Here is a 16,445-nt window from a genome sequence, read left to right on the forward strand (position 1 = left end):
TGAAGGATAATTGCTTTACAACAGCAATCCATTTTTAAGAGCTCTATTTTAAGTCATGTGGTAAAATATAAACTACACTGTAATTGATCTATATACTTCAGACAATTTATTCAGATGAGAGTCTATTACACTTTTTTAAATTAAAATTTTTTTTTATTTTTAGGATTACACTTAAAAAAAAAAAAACCCAAATTTTAAAAGAGGAAAAACTTTGAGAGAACATATTTCAGACAGTACAGTTTTTATGAGTAAATATATCTATGAGTTTTTTGCTGAAGAGTATTAAAATTTGTTCATCCATACTCTTCTTGACAGACATGTGACTGCTTCCAGTTTTCATCTACTATGAATTAAAGCTTGCTTTAAAGACCCTTGAATAAGTCTTTGTGAGGAGTTATGTTTTCATTTTTCTTAGGTAGATACATAGGATTCCTAAGTTTGATAACTGCATGTTTAACTTTATAAGAAGCTGCCGGACTATTGTTCTATCTTCGACCACCTCAGAAATAGGTGTGAATTTCAGCTGGTCCACATCCTAACCAACACTAGGTAGTCAGTCAGTCTTTTAAGTTCAGTCATTTTAGATGGTGTGCATTGTGATTTTTATTTGCATTAAAACTGCAATTCTTTTATGATCAATAAGTTGTAAACTTTTCCATGTGCTTACTGGTCATTTGTATACCTTATTTGTTAGCTCTCCAAGGCTTATATGCCTGCACTGGGTTGTTTATTATTGATTTACAAGGGTTGTTTATATATTTTGGATACAAGGGTTTTGTCAGGTGTATGTATTGGTAATTTTTTCTCCTGTTCTGATGGGCAAAAGTTCTAAATTTTGATGAAACCCAATTAATCAGTTTTCACTAAGAGTATACCCTTCAGAGGGTCCCAACTTTATCTGACTGGGTCTCCTAGCAGACTACTAATATGTTCATGCTCTGAGCTTTATCCTGTCACAAAGTGAAAGCTGGCTTTCATGCTCTACTTAGTAACTTCCTGGATGCCTCTTGCTATAGACTGAAGTGGTCTTCCTAAAATTCCTGCTGAAACCCTAGCCCCTTTATGTTGTGGACATAAAAGGAGGTTGTTATGACTCACAGACTTAAGAGAATGAACTTATGGTTACTCAGGAAAAGGGAGGCGGAAAGGAATAGCTAGGGAGTTTGGGATGGGCATGTACACTCTGCCACACTTAAAATGGGTACCCAACAAGGACTCTATAGCACAGGGAGCTCTGCTCAGTGCTCTGTGGCAGCGTGGGTGGGAGGGGAGTATGGCTGGCTGAGTCCCTTTGTGTTCACTTGAAACTATCACAACATTGTATGTTAATCAACTGCACCCCCAATACAAAATAAAAAGTTAGAAAACCTTCCCAGAACTTGATCTTTCAGCCTGCAGAACTGTAAGAACAAGTGTCTGTTGTGTAAAGCTCTTGGTGGGACTCCCCTCGTGGTCCAGGGGTTAAGGATCCGCCTTGTAATGCACAGGACATGGGTTTGATCCCTGCTCCATGAACTAATATCCCACATGCTTTGGGCTAACTGACCCTGCATGCCTTAATTAAGACCCAACACAGCCAAATATGCAAAACAAAACCAACAAACAAATAAACCCCCACAAAACAAGCACTTGTTCTATAGTATTTTGTTACGGTGGTCTGAGTAGACTAATGATGCATGTATTAGTCACTTAGTTGTGCCTGACTCTGTGACCCCATGGACTGTTAGCCTACGAGGCTCCTCTGTCCATGGAATTCTCCACGCAAGAATACTGGAGTGGGTAGCCATGTGATCTTCCCACTCAGGGCTAGAACCCAGGTCTCCTGAACTGCAGGTGGATTCTTTACTATCTGAGCTACCAGGGAAGCCTAGACTAATGAACCACCCTTCACGTAATTTTCCACCTGAACATTCCTTTCTTTACTTTTCTTCAACTTGTTGAAGCTTCTCAAAAAATTTAAGTGATATGAACCAGCTTTTATATAAAAGTGCTAGGTCTTAGTTGCAGCACGCGGGATCTTTTAGTGGCAGTATGTGAACTCAGTTGCAGCATGTGGGATCCAGTTCCCCGACCAAGGATCAAACCCAGGCTCCCTGCATTGGGAGCACAAAGTCTTAGCCACTGGACCACCGGGAAGTTCCTGAACTAGCTTTTTTTTTGGCTGCACCAAGTCCCTTGGTTGTGGCGCTTGGGATATGAAGATTTGTTGTGGCATGCAGGATCTTTTCAGTTTTGGCATGCAACTTCTTTGTTATGGCATGTAAGATCTAGTTCTCTGACCAGGGAGTGAACTGGGGCTCCCTGCATCGGAACTGTGGAGTTTGAGCTACTGGGTCACCAGGGAAGTCCCTGAAGCAGCTTTTATAATCCCTGTTTGTGGGAGGATTGGCCAGGATATCTAGTTACCAAAAACATTTACTTTTGTTTGCTGTCTGATAATTCCTGCATATTTTTAACTACATGCAACAACATGGTAAGGACTAAGACTGTGACTCTTTCACTTAAATTTGTCTGTGAAAAGAGAAAGTTAACAAAGACTTCCAATGAGAAGATGTGATTTGAATGAGAAAGGTGTATAGATATTAACTTTTCAAGATAGCAGTATTTTTCTAATGGGAAAAAAAAAACACTGACATTAGAAAACCTTGAAAAATATTCCAATTATGGAAAAAACTATGTGAATATTACCATTTCATATTGTTCAAAATTTACTTTGTGACCCTCTAGCAGGTTTAAAAAAACTGACCAGAAAGTTAATGATGATCAGAAATTACTTTTCTGAAAAATCCCACATTCTAGAGTATTTTTCACTAACAAATTTTTTTGGTGAAACATTTTTGAAAGTAAGTCACAGAAACTTTACTCCTAAGTGTTTCAGAATTCACTTACTATATCTCCTAAATAACCACAGTCTCACAGCATCATTAGGCAGTATCTAGAACCTATGCAAATGTCCATTATTCTCCAAAGAATGTCTTTAGAGCTTTTCTTTTAGACCATGATCAACTCAAAGTTCAAGTACTGTACTATATCTGTTTTTTTCTGTCTTATTCCTAAATAGCCCCCTCTCTATCCTTTTTTTTAAAAAAATAATATTGATTTCTTGAATGACTAGCATTAAAAAATAATCAGATGACTTCCTTGGTAGTCCAGTGGCTAAGACTCTGAGCTCCCAATGCAGGGGGCCCAGGTTTGATCCTTGGTCAGGGAATTAGATACCACATACTTCAACTAAGACTCAGCACAGCCAAATAAATAAGTATTAAAAGACAATCAGTATACACAGAAAAATAAGCATTATGTCATAGAATTTACTTTTATAGAAATTGTATAACAGTCTGTCTTATTCCTACTCTTCTATGTATAATTTTGAAAGAGTAAAAACCACAAAATAAAGTGTCAGGTTAGGAAATAAAAAGTTTTTCACAAGTTTGACATAAACTTATTTCTCAATAAAACCTCACCTGAACTGACATGAAGTTTTTTAGTCTTTATCCCACAAAGGATGAATAGTCCAAAAATATTACTGTGTTTAAAAAGGGAGATTCCTAGCAGAGAAGGTGACTTACAATATACAGTTTATGGGTCATATTATTGTCCCAATATCTGAAAACTTCTAAATTCAGAAACTCGTCAAATTCCACAGGTTTCAAATAAGGGACTGTGGGCTCGCATATGCACTCTGTCAGCATGCAAACTGAATTTGTTTCTAAAATGTGTGAAAAACACAGGAGATAAGACATATCGCAAATGCTGACCTTTAACAGAAGTTTCTATTTCCGAAGCAGGTTCTGATTTTTCTTCTCCATTAGACTCATCAACTTCTGCCACTGTTGTTAATTCTGGCTCACTCTTGTAGAGTCTATAATCTGGACCCTTGAAAGAAAGATGTGTAATTAAAAAAAAAAAGGTAAAAGTCTTTTTAAAAATGTTTACCTCCAAAAACTCACACTCTTAACAATCAAAAGCCTCAGTCAGCTATATTGTGTATAAATCAATTAATATATATGTTATAATTAGGATAGGGGAAAAAAAGACTTTGAAAGATTTTTAACCAGTATATCTTTTGGTTTTAAAATTAAGAATATTCCTCTTCAGGACAAAGTCATCAGAACATTTTTATCATAGTACAACTAAAGTCTGAAAATAATTATATCATATTAACTCAATTAACCCTATTTCTTTTTTTCTTGCTCTCTTCTCCTTGCTTATTACATTTAATACATTTACTTAACCTCTAAGCTTTTTTCTAGTTCCCATGGGTAATATCTCTCGCTGGCAATGTCCAAATGCTCTAACGGTTTTCCTGTACTGAACTGCCCACATCCCAGCCTTTTCATCGTTCCTGATAAGAATCTTTTTCTTCCTTGCATCTTTCTGATTTAAAGATATCACTGTGCCTCCAATATCCTGAAATGGTAGATTTAAAACATGGCTCCTTAAACACATGCAACATAACCACTTGATGAAAATATTCATGAAAAGCAACAAACTATGAAATATTAAAATTGTGGGGGGAAAATTGACAAAATAAGCAACATAAAACTAAAACAGGAAAAACGCAGACGATGTTATATATGAACACAAAAATACTGATAATAATAAAAAGAAAAGATTGAGTCAAAAATAAATTGTTGGGAAAAATGAGGGGATATACAGTTGATTACTCTGTGGCTATTGCAGCCACTTACACAATGGGATCCATTTCTTGGATATCCTTGAACTTGGTGAATCTTCTTTTCTTCGGGCAGATGGACTGGGCCCCTGCTATAACAGAGCAAGGAGCTGCTATCACTGGGCAGAGGGGGGATTATGGGAGGCTGGTCTGTAAAGTCATAGGACCGAGGAAGTGGAGGACGAGGTGGGACTACTTCCTCTTCCTAAAGATTGTAGAATAGTCACCTTATTTAGATAAGCATATTGAATTAAGTATATCGAAATTCTTTGCAATGGTAAGTTAACTTACATTCACTTTAAGAAAATTAAAGGGACACTGCCAAGTCAAGAGTCTCATATCAAAAAGTAAAACTGAAAATGTTTATGATAGCCAATAACTGGGTTTTAAATTTGGTTGCATCTCATTTTTTCGGTAACCATAGGTTAGCTTTACTCTGAAGCTCAACATCAAAACAAATTTATGAAACTACTGTATTTCATTTTAAAAATAAAAGAATTAATTTTAAAAATCTTGCTCTACTTTGTTTAGGTAAATTTAAGAGAGAAAAAAAGCCATTTCTTTTTGGTTGACTTTTATACAAAATTCAAGACAACAGATGCTTTCAACTAGGTTGACAGTATCTCTTTATAGCTGTAATTTCTTTATGGTATGCATGATACACAGCCAACTATCAGTTATCTCATACACTTTAAAAAATACACCAAACAATGATAAGTAAATACTCAAATTATTTAGATTAGAAAAAGTATGACAATGTTAAAGTTCTAACATAGATAAAAAGTGGTGATTCAAATTTTTTTGCATTAAAAAAAGGGAAAAAGATCACACTCATTAAAAGCACCAAATTACTGAACCAGTGAAATTTCAAGATTAAGACAATAACAGATATATTTAGAAAACATTTTTATTATGAGTAAATTCTAATTCATGTTTTAATTATAAATTAAAATAATTATAGTTAGAGAAACAATCCAAACTTACCTCATTTTTGTACTTAACTGTTGAGAAAGGCTTTGATCCTATCATACCTATTAAAAAAAATGTAAACTATAACTACTTAACACTAAACATACCTTCTTAAATCTATAGAAAAAAGGAACAATTCCATTTCAACAAAGGCTTTAGTTTCTAACCCCCCGTTTATTAACGTTTTCTGAATTTAAAACCCATTACACTGCTATACCATAGAAATTAACAAATAAAGCCACTATACTTCAATAAAATAAATTTAAAAACTCATTACCTTAAAAATACAAACTGAAATATCTAATTTAAACGACAGTACAGGCAAATGGGTTTTCTCAAATACAACTGGTTTAAGTATGATTTGATACAATCTTTTAGGAGGGCAATTTGGCTGTGCCTATCAAAATGAAAAACGTAAACTTATTTCTCATTTTGTAGAATCCATTAGTACTAGCATGTATGTTCATCATATACACAGTAATGTTCATTATATCAAAGAAAAACAAAAAAAAAAACCCTCAACCAACCCACCAACAACCTACTGGAAGCAACCTACTGAAAAAAATACACTGTTCATCAACAGTGAAATTGATAAATTACAGTTTACCTATACAATGTATTTTTACACAGCTGTTACTATACTGTGTTGTTAAGGAGAAAAAAGCATACCAATGAAAACAGCACCTTCTATTGAGGGGAAAAAACTACTCAAACCAAAATATTGTGTGTGTTTATAATTACAAACACAAAACAATGATTTATTTTTGTCTGAGTGTGGCTGGGAGAACTTTTGCTTTCTATATTACATATAAACTTGGGTACTAATTCATTATTACAAAGTACCTGTTTCCTAATGCCAAAAATCTAGTAAAATAACAAGAGAAATCCAATTCTGCATGTCATTCCATTTCGATATAATAATATGGTCAATTAGTGCAGAATAAAAGACGAAACTAATGTACCTGTTTCCGAAGTGCCTCTCTGCTGCTTGTGCTTACTCAGTCCTTCCATGACATCCTGAATTCTCCAGAGTTCTTTCTGAATTTGTGCACGCTGAATTCCTGCTGATTCAGTCTATCCGTAAAAATGGGTAGACCACACGTGAGGGCGGCGAGAGGGAGAGAAATCATGAGATACAGCTATAAATTCCACTAATTACATATCTAAACAATGAGAACCACAGTGGATTACGTTTGAGACTAATATAATCTGTGTGTTCTCAGTTTTGCAATATCGATGATAAAAGAAATAAAGCAGAGAAAGAAAAATTTAATATTTCAGACCTACATGGTACACTATTTCACATTTTTTCAATAAGCATTGTGTTGCATTATTTACAATCGGGAAGGAATACTGACTACATGGGACTAAAAATGGGGAACTTCCCCTAAACCAAAACCAACAAAACAACACAAAAACACAACAGAACAGAAACTCACCAACCTCAAATTAAACAAAACATTTTTAGGGGGGAAAAAAAGGAAAGTATTTTAGCTTCCTAAGTTCTAGAACATAGAGAAATGCCAAAAAAGAAAGGGCAATTTACAGAATATATTTTGAAGAGTTTTGACTGATAGAGTTAAAAAGAATTTTCAGGACAAATTTTCAGTTTGCCATTTTATTATTGCCATTTTTATTCCAACCTAAAGTTGTATCTACTTCTTTTTACCTCTAATACCCCATTTCATGACCTTAGGCTAAATACTCTAATTGAAGCCAAAATAAGATAATATTGGTAAGATTCTAACAAAACTCTATGACTCATTGATACATAGTAAAACAATAAATATAATTTTTAGGACTATAACTTAAAAACAAACAGGTAATAAGTACAAAAATTGTCATGATTATGCTAGCCCTGAAATGTGAATACCAATAAAGACTTGTGAGAGGGAATATAAACTACACAAATCAGACAATTGCACATACAGAATATGTCTTATTTTTGCAATAAATTAAAATAATACATATTTCTGTGTATCTGAAAGGGGTTTAATGAAAACCTCATTTTTATTTTATTTTGCACTTCTCTGGTTCCTAGTTACACTGACCAACTTTTCAAACACTTGTTAGCAAACTGTGTTATTAAGTTTTCTATCAATTAAAACTATTCACGTTCTTTGTCTATTTTGCTAATGCATTTCTGTTTCTCCAAACCAAAATGAAAAAGTTTTCCGCAAATCTAATTAAGTAACTTGTTGAATTTTTAGAGGTTCAAGATACTTCTTCCTAGTATGTCGTTTTCCAAGTTTCCTATGTGGTTTTCATTGTTTACTCATGTATTTAACAAATAATTATATATGTTTTATATATAGTATGTTTTATTTGCCTGGTTCTATTCTAAGTGCTTAAAAAAAATCAACACATTTAACCATCATAATAACCCAACAGGGCTAGATACTAGTATTATTTTTATTTTACTGAGTGGAAACTGAGGCATATGTAACTGGCCTAAGGTTATACGTGCAACGCTGCTTCTCATAAGATTTGCCTCCTAGTTTTTCATTTTTTTAAAAAATGTCTAAATGCTTGTGATCTTTATTATACCTTAAAAATATAGAACCATTTTGTGATTTTCTTTTCTGGAAATTTGGTTGGAATAGAATTATGCTTATGGGAACAATTTTCATCCTGATAAGGCTGAATCAGGTCATCGACAACACAGTATAACTATTAATACGTCTCCATTTATTCAGGTCTTCTCTCACGTCCTATACTAATTAAATATTCATGTGCTCAGTCGTGGCCAGCTCTTTGCGACCCCATGGACTATAGCTTGCCGGGCTCCTCTGTCCATGGAATTTTACAGGCAAGAATACTGGAGTGGGTTGCCATTTCCTTCTCCTAAATTTTCGTGATGAACCTTTTTTATTAGGTTAATCAGGACTGCAAACTGCTTCGGTTCACAGCTTCTTTTTTATGGCCTACAGCCTAAAAATTAACTTTATACTCTTACTCTTAAGGGGTTATTAAAAATCCCAAGTACCAAAGATTTTGTGGCAGAGTGTATATACTTGTAACATCTAAAGTCTTTAATATCTGGCCTTTTACAGATAAAGTTTACTGATCCCTTGGTTATATTTTAGATATTTACCATTTTTTTAATATTGCATTTAGTAACTTCAGTGTACAAAACAGAAGTCACAACCACACCTGCCTACTTAAATTTAGATAATTAAAAATTCCTAGCAACACTGCAAATGCCCAAGAACTACACTAGCAACACTGACGGGCCTAAAAACTACATGTGGTTTAGTGATTCTATTTTGGATAGCATGCATAGAAGACAGGTGACTTTCTATGTCAGCCTTACTGTATTTATTATACTGAATTGTTCAGTCCACTGGGATTCCAATGCAAATGATTAAATTTACATAGGATCACAAGTATGAAGTGACTTTATTATTTTTTCAAACATATATAATCTCCATTCCCCAGGGTAATATTTTAAGACAGCTATTATTATTGTCAGTTTACAGACAAGAAAACAAACACCTGGACCTTGGCTCCCTATCTACCTATACACAAAATTAGATTCTTTATGCCAAAAGTTGCCACATCTTCCCCTATTCTAATTAATATAGCAGTCAAGATAATGGGCTAAAACAGTTTGATAAAAGAGAGGGATTTAAAATAGAATAGATAAAATAATTTGCTACTTCAATGGCAAGTGACAGCGAGGAGCACAGAACACCCTGGGGCTCAGGATAAAGAGCTTTTAGACAATGAGGGCTGGGCTATTTTGTGACACAGTAAGATTCCTATCATTGAAAGTATCGAAATCCAGATGTTAGGTAGCTAATTATGCAACAAATGCTGAAGCTGTGAGTGAATCCAACAAGATGGATTGCACAGTACCAGTCAAAGCCAGTTAGAACAAAGTAAACTTATTATAATTCTGTACCTGAACTTCACCAAGGCGATCCAGCTGCTCTTGCATCTGGTTCCTGGTAACAGTTACGTCGTACTCTAACTTATCATATTCTCTCCACGCTCGTTCCAGTTCCTAAAATCAAAGGGTTTTAATTACTTTCACGGAGAAAATGTGCTGGTGTGTTATCACTCTTGTAATCAATAATGGGCAAAGTACAACATGTTATAACTCATTTCCCTTTTTTTCCTCTCATTTAGCTCAATTTAAGAAGAATGCTGAGCAACTGAATTATTTATTATTGTGCTGCTGTATTCAAATTTCACTTAAAAAAATCAAAAACAAACAAAAATAACCCTCAAACAACTCAGACAAACACACTTTATATTATTTATTCATTCATGACGTCAAAATACTCAGTTGATTGTAGGATCTAAACAGGTTTATTTGGAGAAAATATGTTATTTTATTCATGACAATACATTAATTTTTTCTTGAAAGTGGTTTCTTAAAATGCAGAAGAGGCATAAGTAAAATATTTTCTTATCTGTCGTGATTAACATTTGTCCAGAAATAAAAACACTAAATAGGCTGTATTTTTAGCATGTCAGATTTTCAATAACACTGGAAGCTTGACATGAATTTACTTAGAATAAATATACAGTCATGTAATGGTTTCCTTTCTTGGGCTTCAAAATCAATGCAAATGGTGACTGCAGCCACAAAATTAAAAGACACTTGCTCCTTGGAAGAGAAGCTATGACAAACCTAGATAGCATTCTGAAAAGCAGAGACATCACTTTGCCGACAAAGGTCCATATAGTCAAAGCTATGTGATGGCTTTTCCAGTACTCATGTATTGATGTGAGAGTGGACCATAATGTAGGCTGAGCACCAAAGAATTGACGCTTTTTGAACTGTGGTGCTGGAGAAGACTCTTTAGAGTCTTTTGGACTGCAAGGAGATCAAACCAATTAATCCTAAAGGAAAAGTGAAGTTGTCAGTCGTGGCCGACTCTTTGTGACCCCATGGACTGTAGCCCACCAGGCTCCTCGTCCATGGATTCTCCAGGCGAGAATACTGGAGTGGGTTGTCATTTCCTTCTCCAGAGCATCTTCCCAACCCTGGGGTTGAACCAGGGTCTCCCGCCTTGCAAGCAGATGTTTTAACCTCTGAGCCACCAGGGAAGCCCCAATCCTAAAGGAAATCAACCATGAATATTCATTGGAATGACTGAAGCTGAAGCTGCTATACTTCAGCTACCTGATGTGAAGAGCTAATTCACTGGAAAAGACCCAGATGCTGGGAAAGATTGAAAGCAGGAGGAGAAGGGGTCGACAGAGGATGAGATGGTTGGATGGCATCACCGACTTGATGGCCATAAGTTTGAGCAAACTCTGGGAGATAGTGAAGGTCAGAGATGCCTAGTGTGCTGCACTCCATAGGTCATAGAGAGTTGGACACAACTTAGGAACTGAACAACAACAAATAAACCTAGTGCAGCTAACTAATATAGTGAATCCTGCTTGTAGAGACTTGACAGAGGTACTACCCACCTATACTTTTCTTCTTTGGGGAAAAGAAAACTATCTCTAAACCTCAAATCAGAGAGAAAACTTTCATACTTAATCCTTAACCACATGTCATCTATTTAATACAGAATAATTCTACAAGTGCTCACAATACATTGTCAGGGAGGATAAAATGAGGGTAACAGACTCATCACCCTAAAAGATGATGCTGTGAAAGTACAGTTCATTTCAGTTCAGTTGCTCAGTCGTATCCAACTCTGCGACCCCATGAACCACAGCATGCCAGGCCTCTCCGTCCATTAACAACTCCTGGAGTTCACCCAAACTCATGTCCATTGAGTCAGTGATGCCATCCAACCATCTCATCCTCTGTTGTCCCCTTCTCCCAAGGTCAATCTTTCGCAGAATCAGGGTCTCTTCAAATGAGTCCGTTCTTCGCATCAGGTGGCCAAAGTATTGGAGTTTCAGCTTCAACATCAGTCCTTCCAATGAACACCCAGGACTGATCTCCTTTAGGATGACCTGGTTGGATCTCCTTGCAGTCCAAGGGACTCTCAAGTTTTTTTCCAACACCACAGTTCAAAAGCATCAATTCTTCAGTGCTCAGCTTTCGTTATACTCGAACTCTCACATCCATACATGACTACTGGAAAAGCCATAGTGTTGACTAGACAGACCTTTGTTGACAAAGTAATGTCTCTGGTTTTTAATATGTTGTCTAGGTTGGTCATAACTTTCCTTCCAAGGAGTAAGCGTCTTTTCATTCCATGGCTGCAATCACCATCTGCAGTGATTTTGGAGCCTAAAAAAATAAAGTTAGGCACTGTTTCCACTGTTTCCCCATCTATTTGCCATGAAGTGATGGGACCGGATGCCATGATATGAACAAAGCTAGTGGAGGTGATGGAATTCCAGTTGAGCTATTTCAAATCCTGAAAGATGCTGCTGTGAAAGTGCTGTCAGCAAATTTAGAAAACTCAGCAGTGGCCACAGGACTGGAAATGGTCAGTTTTCATCACAATCCCAAAGAAAGGCAGGCAAAGAATGCTTAAACTACCTCACAATTGCACTCATCTCACACACTAGCAAAGTAATGCTCAAAATTCTCCAAGCCAGGCTTCAGCAATACATGAACCGTGAATTTACAGATGTTCACGCTGGTTTTAGAAAAGGCAGAGGAACCAGAGACCAAATTGCCAACATCCGATAGATCATTGAAAAAGCAAGAAAGTTCCAGAAAAACATCTATTTCTGCTTTACTGACTATGCCAAAGCCTTTGACTGTGTGGATCACAACTGTGGAAAATTCTGAAAGAGACTGGAATACCAGACCACCTGACCTCCCTCTTGAGAAACCTATATGCAGGTCAGGACGCAACAGTTAGAACTGGACATGGAACAACAGACTGGTTCCAAATAGGGAAAGGAGTATGTCAAGGCTGTATATTGTCATCCTTCTTATTTAGCTTCTATGTAGAGTACATCATGAGAAACACTGGGCTGGATGAAGCACAAGCTGGAATCAAGATTGCCAGTAGAAATATCAATAACCTCAGATATGGAGATGACACCATCCTTATGGCAGAAAGTGAAGAAGAACTAAAGAGCCTCTTGATGAAAGTGAAAGAGGAGAGTGAAAAAGTTGGCTTAAAGCTCAACATTCGGAAAACTAAGATCATGGCATCTGGTCCCATCACTTCATGGCAAAAAGATGAAGAAACAGTGGCAGACTTTATTGTTTTGGGCTCCAGAATCACTGTAGATGGTGACTGCAGCCATGAAATTAAAAGACACTTACTCCTTGGAAGGAAAGTTATAACCAACCTAGACAGCATATTAAAAACCAGAGACATTACTTTGTCAACAAAGGTCCGTCTAGTCAACACTATGGCTTTTCCAGGGGTCATGTATGGATGTGAGAGTTGGACTGTGAAGAAAGCTGAGTGCTGAAGAATTGATGCTTTTGAACTATGGTGTTGGAGAAGACTCTTGAGAGTCCCTTGGACTGCAAGGAGATCCAACAGTCCATCCTAAAGGAGATCAGTCTGGGGTGTTCATTGGAAGGACTGATGTTGAAGCTGAAACTCCAATACTCTGGCCACCTGATGCGAAGAGCTGACTCACTGGAAGAGACCCTGATGCTGGGAAAGGTTGAGGGCAGGAGAAGGGGACGACAGAGGATGAGATGGTTGGATGACATCTCTGACTCAATGGACACATGTTTGGGTAACCTCCGGGAGTTGGTGATGGACAGGGAGGCCTGGCGTGCTGCAGTCCATGGGGCTGCAAAGAGTCAGACACCACTAAGCGACTGAACAGACTCAGTGGCAGTCCAGCAATGTAAGGAGATGGCATTGCCAGGCAGACAGAGAACCTCTTTTGTAGAAAAGTTCAGAGGGAGACCAAAGCTGCTGCGTGTGTGCTCAGACGCTCAGTTGTGTCTGACTCTCTGCAACCCCGTGAACTGTAATCCATCAGGCTCCTCTGTTTATGGGATTCTCCAGGCAAGAATACTGGGGTGGGTTGCCATTTCCTCCTTCAGGGGATCTTCCTGACCCAGTGATTGAATTCGCATCTCCTGTGTCTCCTGCATTGGCAGGCAGATTCTTTACCACTGAGCCACCTTGGAAGCCCAAAGCTGCTACAGAGGCAACTAAATCCGAGAACATTTTAGGATGGTGGGGAATTCTTGTCCTTCACATAAAAAACAGAGATCTACAGGCAGCCTACTTTCCTAATATTCTAGGGGTGAGGTAACACAATATAGTTTGAATTTCCCTAACCTGGAGAGTCCTGCCGTTCCACTGTACCAGCACCATTATCCTGCTGTACCTGTTTCTGCCTTTCCCTCTGGGCTCCTTCAGCACGATTACATGTGAGTAGTAACACAAGTCAATGGGAAGCAGCCAGCAACAGGGCAGCACTGGCACCATACCAGTCCTCCCAACACCTGGCCAAGCATTTCATTAAAGAGTTTAGTGGCTTATCCGAGTACAGGGTTAAAATCTTTAAATGTGACATTAGCATTTTTTGTCAAGAAGATAATATCTAGGTACACTAAGGCAATTAAAAGGGGTGATGAGTTGCACATATACAATTATCTTAAAATCACAGGCACAAGTCAGGAAACACAGCAGTGCTTTCAATAAAGACCTGGACTTTTCAAGCCATATAGTTAAGAGGATGAGATAAATCCTGTGATTTAGAACCACATGGATCAACCTCATAATGTTAAGAGAAGCCAAATAGTATATCCTATACGGTTATACTTTAACAAAGTCCAAGACAGGCAAACCTAATATATAGTTGAAAAGTCAGGTAGTCACTTTTTTGGGGGAGGAGGCAGTCATGGAGAAGAAAGCATCCCATTAAAATGCAATGCCTTGATAAGGATGTTGGCCATGTCTGTGCGGTTAATCTGTGTATTTTTCTGAAAATGTTCTACTCTAACAAAGGTTTAAAAACAGAGCGCACGTGCCTATGTGGACTTGCTGCAAGGATGGCAGAAAACTTTTTAAAATTTGACTCAGTCTAAGTTTATGGCATGCAACAAGTAAATTGTAATAGTGGTTACTTCTTTACAGTCTATACTGAAATAAGATTTGGCTACTGTAGGGGGAAAAAAACCCAAAGTTTAAGTAGGTCTGCAACATTCAGAGGCAATGAAACCCCAGACTATCAACAAGAGATGAAAGAGAATTTTAATATGTAACTACAGAGACACAGCAGCACCGTATTGCGAGGTTTATTAAGAAGGGTTTAAGACTGATGATTCATTTCCAAGTTTTTAATATAATAAGAACTTTCCTTTCCTTGTCCAGAACCAATGGCAATTTATAACAAAATCTACCCATGGGGATAGTTATACAATATGATACACACGAACAGCCAACTCATTAAGCTGGGAAAGACTGAGAGCAAGAGAAGAAGGAGGCGACAGAGGATGAGATGCTTGGATGGTATCACTGACACAAAGGACATGAGTTTGAGCAAACTCCGGGAGACAGTGAAGGACAGGGAAGCCCAGCATGCTTCAGTTCATGGGGTTGCAAAAGGTTGGACATGACTTAGCAACTGAACAACAAAAAAATTAGCTTCTTAAGCTCCCACAATTCTTCATGTTTAAATATTACAGATGAATGTCCACAACTACACCTTGGAAAATTAAAATACTGCAGTACTTAAATCTGGCTTCCCTGGTAGCTCAGCAATCCACCTGCAATGCAGGAGTTGTGGGTTCAATCCCTGGGTTAGGAAGATCCTCTGTAGAAGGAAATGGCACATGGAAGGAAAATGCCATGGACAGACGGGCCTGACAGGCTACAGTCCATGGGGTTGCAAAAGAGTCGGACCTGACTCAGCGACTAAACAGCAAACAAAAATTTAAATTTACCATTATGTTTCACTGATTAGGCACAAAAAATATTAATTTTGGCTATTACTACCCAATGATAACAATTCTGTCAACTGGGTATCAGAACTAGTTGATTTTTGAGATTAATCAAAATAAGGTTAATGTAATTTCAGTTTTACCTTCACGATGTAGAGATTTGTCGGCATAGATATTAACAATGTGTTTAGAATTTGAATAATTTTTAAAAAATAATATTTTAAATGATTTTATACTTGCCTTAGTATATAACTGCATCAGAGATAAAAATCACTACTTACCAAACACATATCTTATTATACTATCTAATAATAACTAGTATATTGGCTTTTTTAAACCTAAAAAGATGTTACAAGAGACAAATTCAAACTATATAAAGTGAGGTTCAACTAAATCAGGTAGTTACAGAGCTACCTTTATTTTAAATATCTAGTTTATGATAACAATTAGTCATTTTACTTTTTTGGCTACTTATAATCTTTAATGTACTGGCTAGTTATAATCTTCAACTCATATATTTAGTTTCTCCTCTAATCTTCTCTTTGAAACAAAATAATATTCTATCTCAAAGAAAATGGTTGCTTTTTATTGTACAAATTGAAGATATAATGAATTTTTCTAATAATAAAAGTAGAATAGAACACAAGAAAAGATCTAATATGCTCCCCCTTTGTTAGCAGTTAATCCTCCTCAGATATGTACAAGGGAAATTTCCAAATATAAACAAATGTAGCCAACAAGCACCCAAATGCAAAAGTTATCAATACATGATCAATCTGGTTTCATCTATAGAATCCATTTTCCATCCCCATGGGATCATTTCAAAGCAAGTACCAGAGATTATATGGTTTCATTTATAAACACCTCATAAAAGAAACAAAAATGAAAAAGATAACAGACAAATTCTAATGAATTTTAATAACTAATATGCTTCCCTGTTGGCTCAGATGGTAAAGAATCTGCCCGCAATGCGGGAGACCTGGGTTCAAACCCTGGGTTGGGAAAATC

At 36.8% G+C, this 16,445-nt stretch overlaps 1 protein-coding gene across 3 annotated transcripts in view; it reads right to left on the reverse strand.

Annotated features, from left to right (window-relative positions):
* Positions 1-16,445, reverse strand: part of PLEKHA5 (pleckstrin homology domain containing A5) — a 258,925-nt gene that overhangs the window by 14,711 nt on the left and 227,769 nt on the right. For 2 of the 3 annotated variants that reach the window (XM_052641064.1, XM_052641062.1), the window contains exons 16-19: positions 9,549-9,650; positions 6,607-6,718; positions 5,660-5,706; positions 3,759-3,876 (exon numbers count right to left, since the gene is read on the reverse strand). In XM_052641064.1, the coding sequence (XP_052497024.1) occupies positions 3,759-3,876; positions 5,660-5,706; positions 6,607-6,718; positions 9,549-9,650 (379 nt within the window). Of the gene's footprint in view, positions 1-3,758; positions 3,877-4,691; positions 4,881-5,659; positions 5,707-6,606; positions 6,719-9,548; positions 9,651-16,445 lie in introns of all 3 variants that reach the window. The other variant, XM_052641061.1, reaches the window with a different exon arrangement.

This window comes from Budorcas taxicolor, chromosome 5, assembly GCF_023091745.1.
Source record: "Budorcas taxicolor isolate Tak-1 chromosome 5, Takin1.1, whole genome shotgun sequence".
NCBI classification, from domain to species: domain Eukaryota; kingdom Metazoa; phylum Chordata; class Mammalia; order Artiodactyla; family Bovidae; genus Budorcas; species Budorcas taxicolor.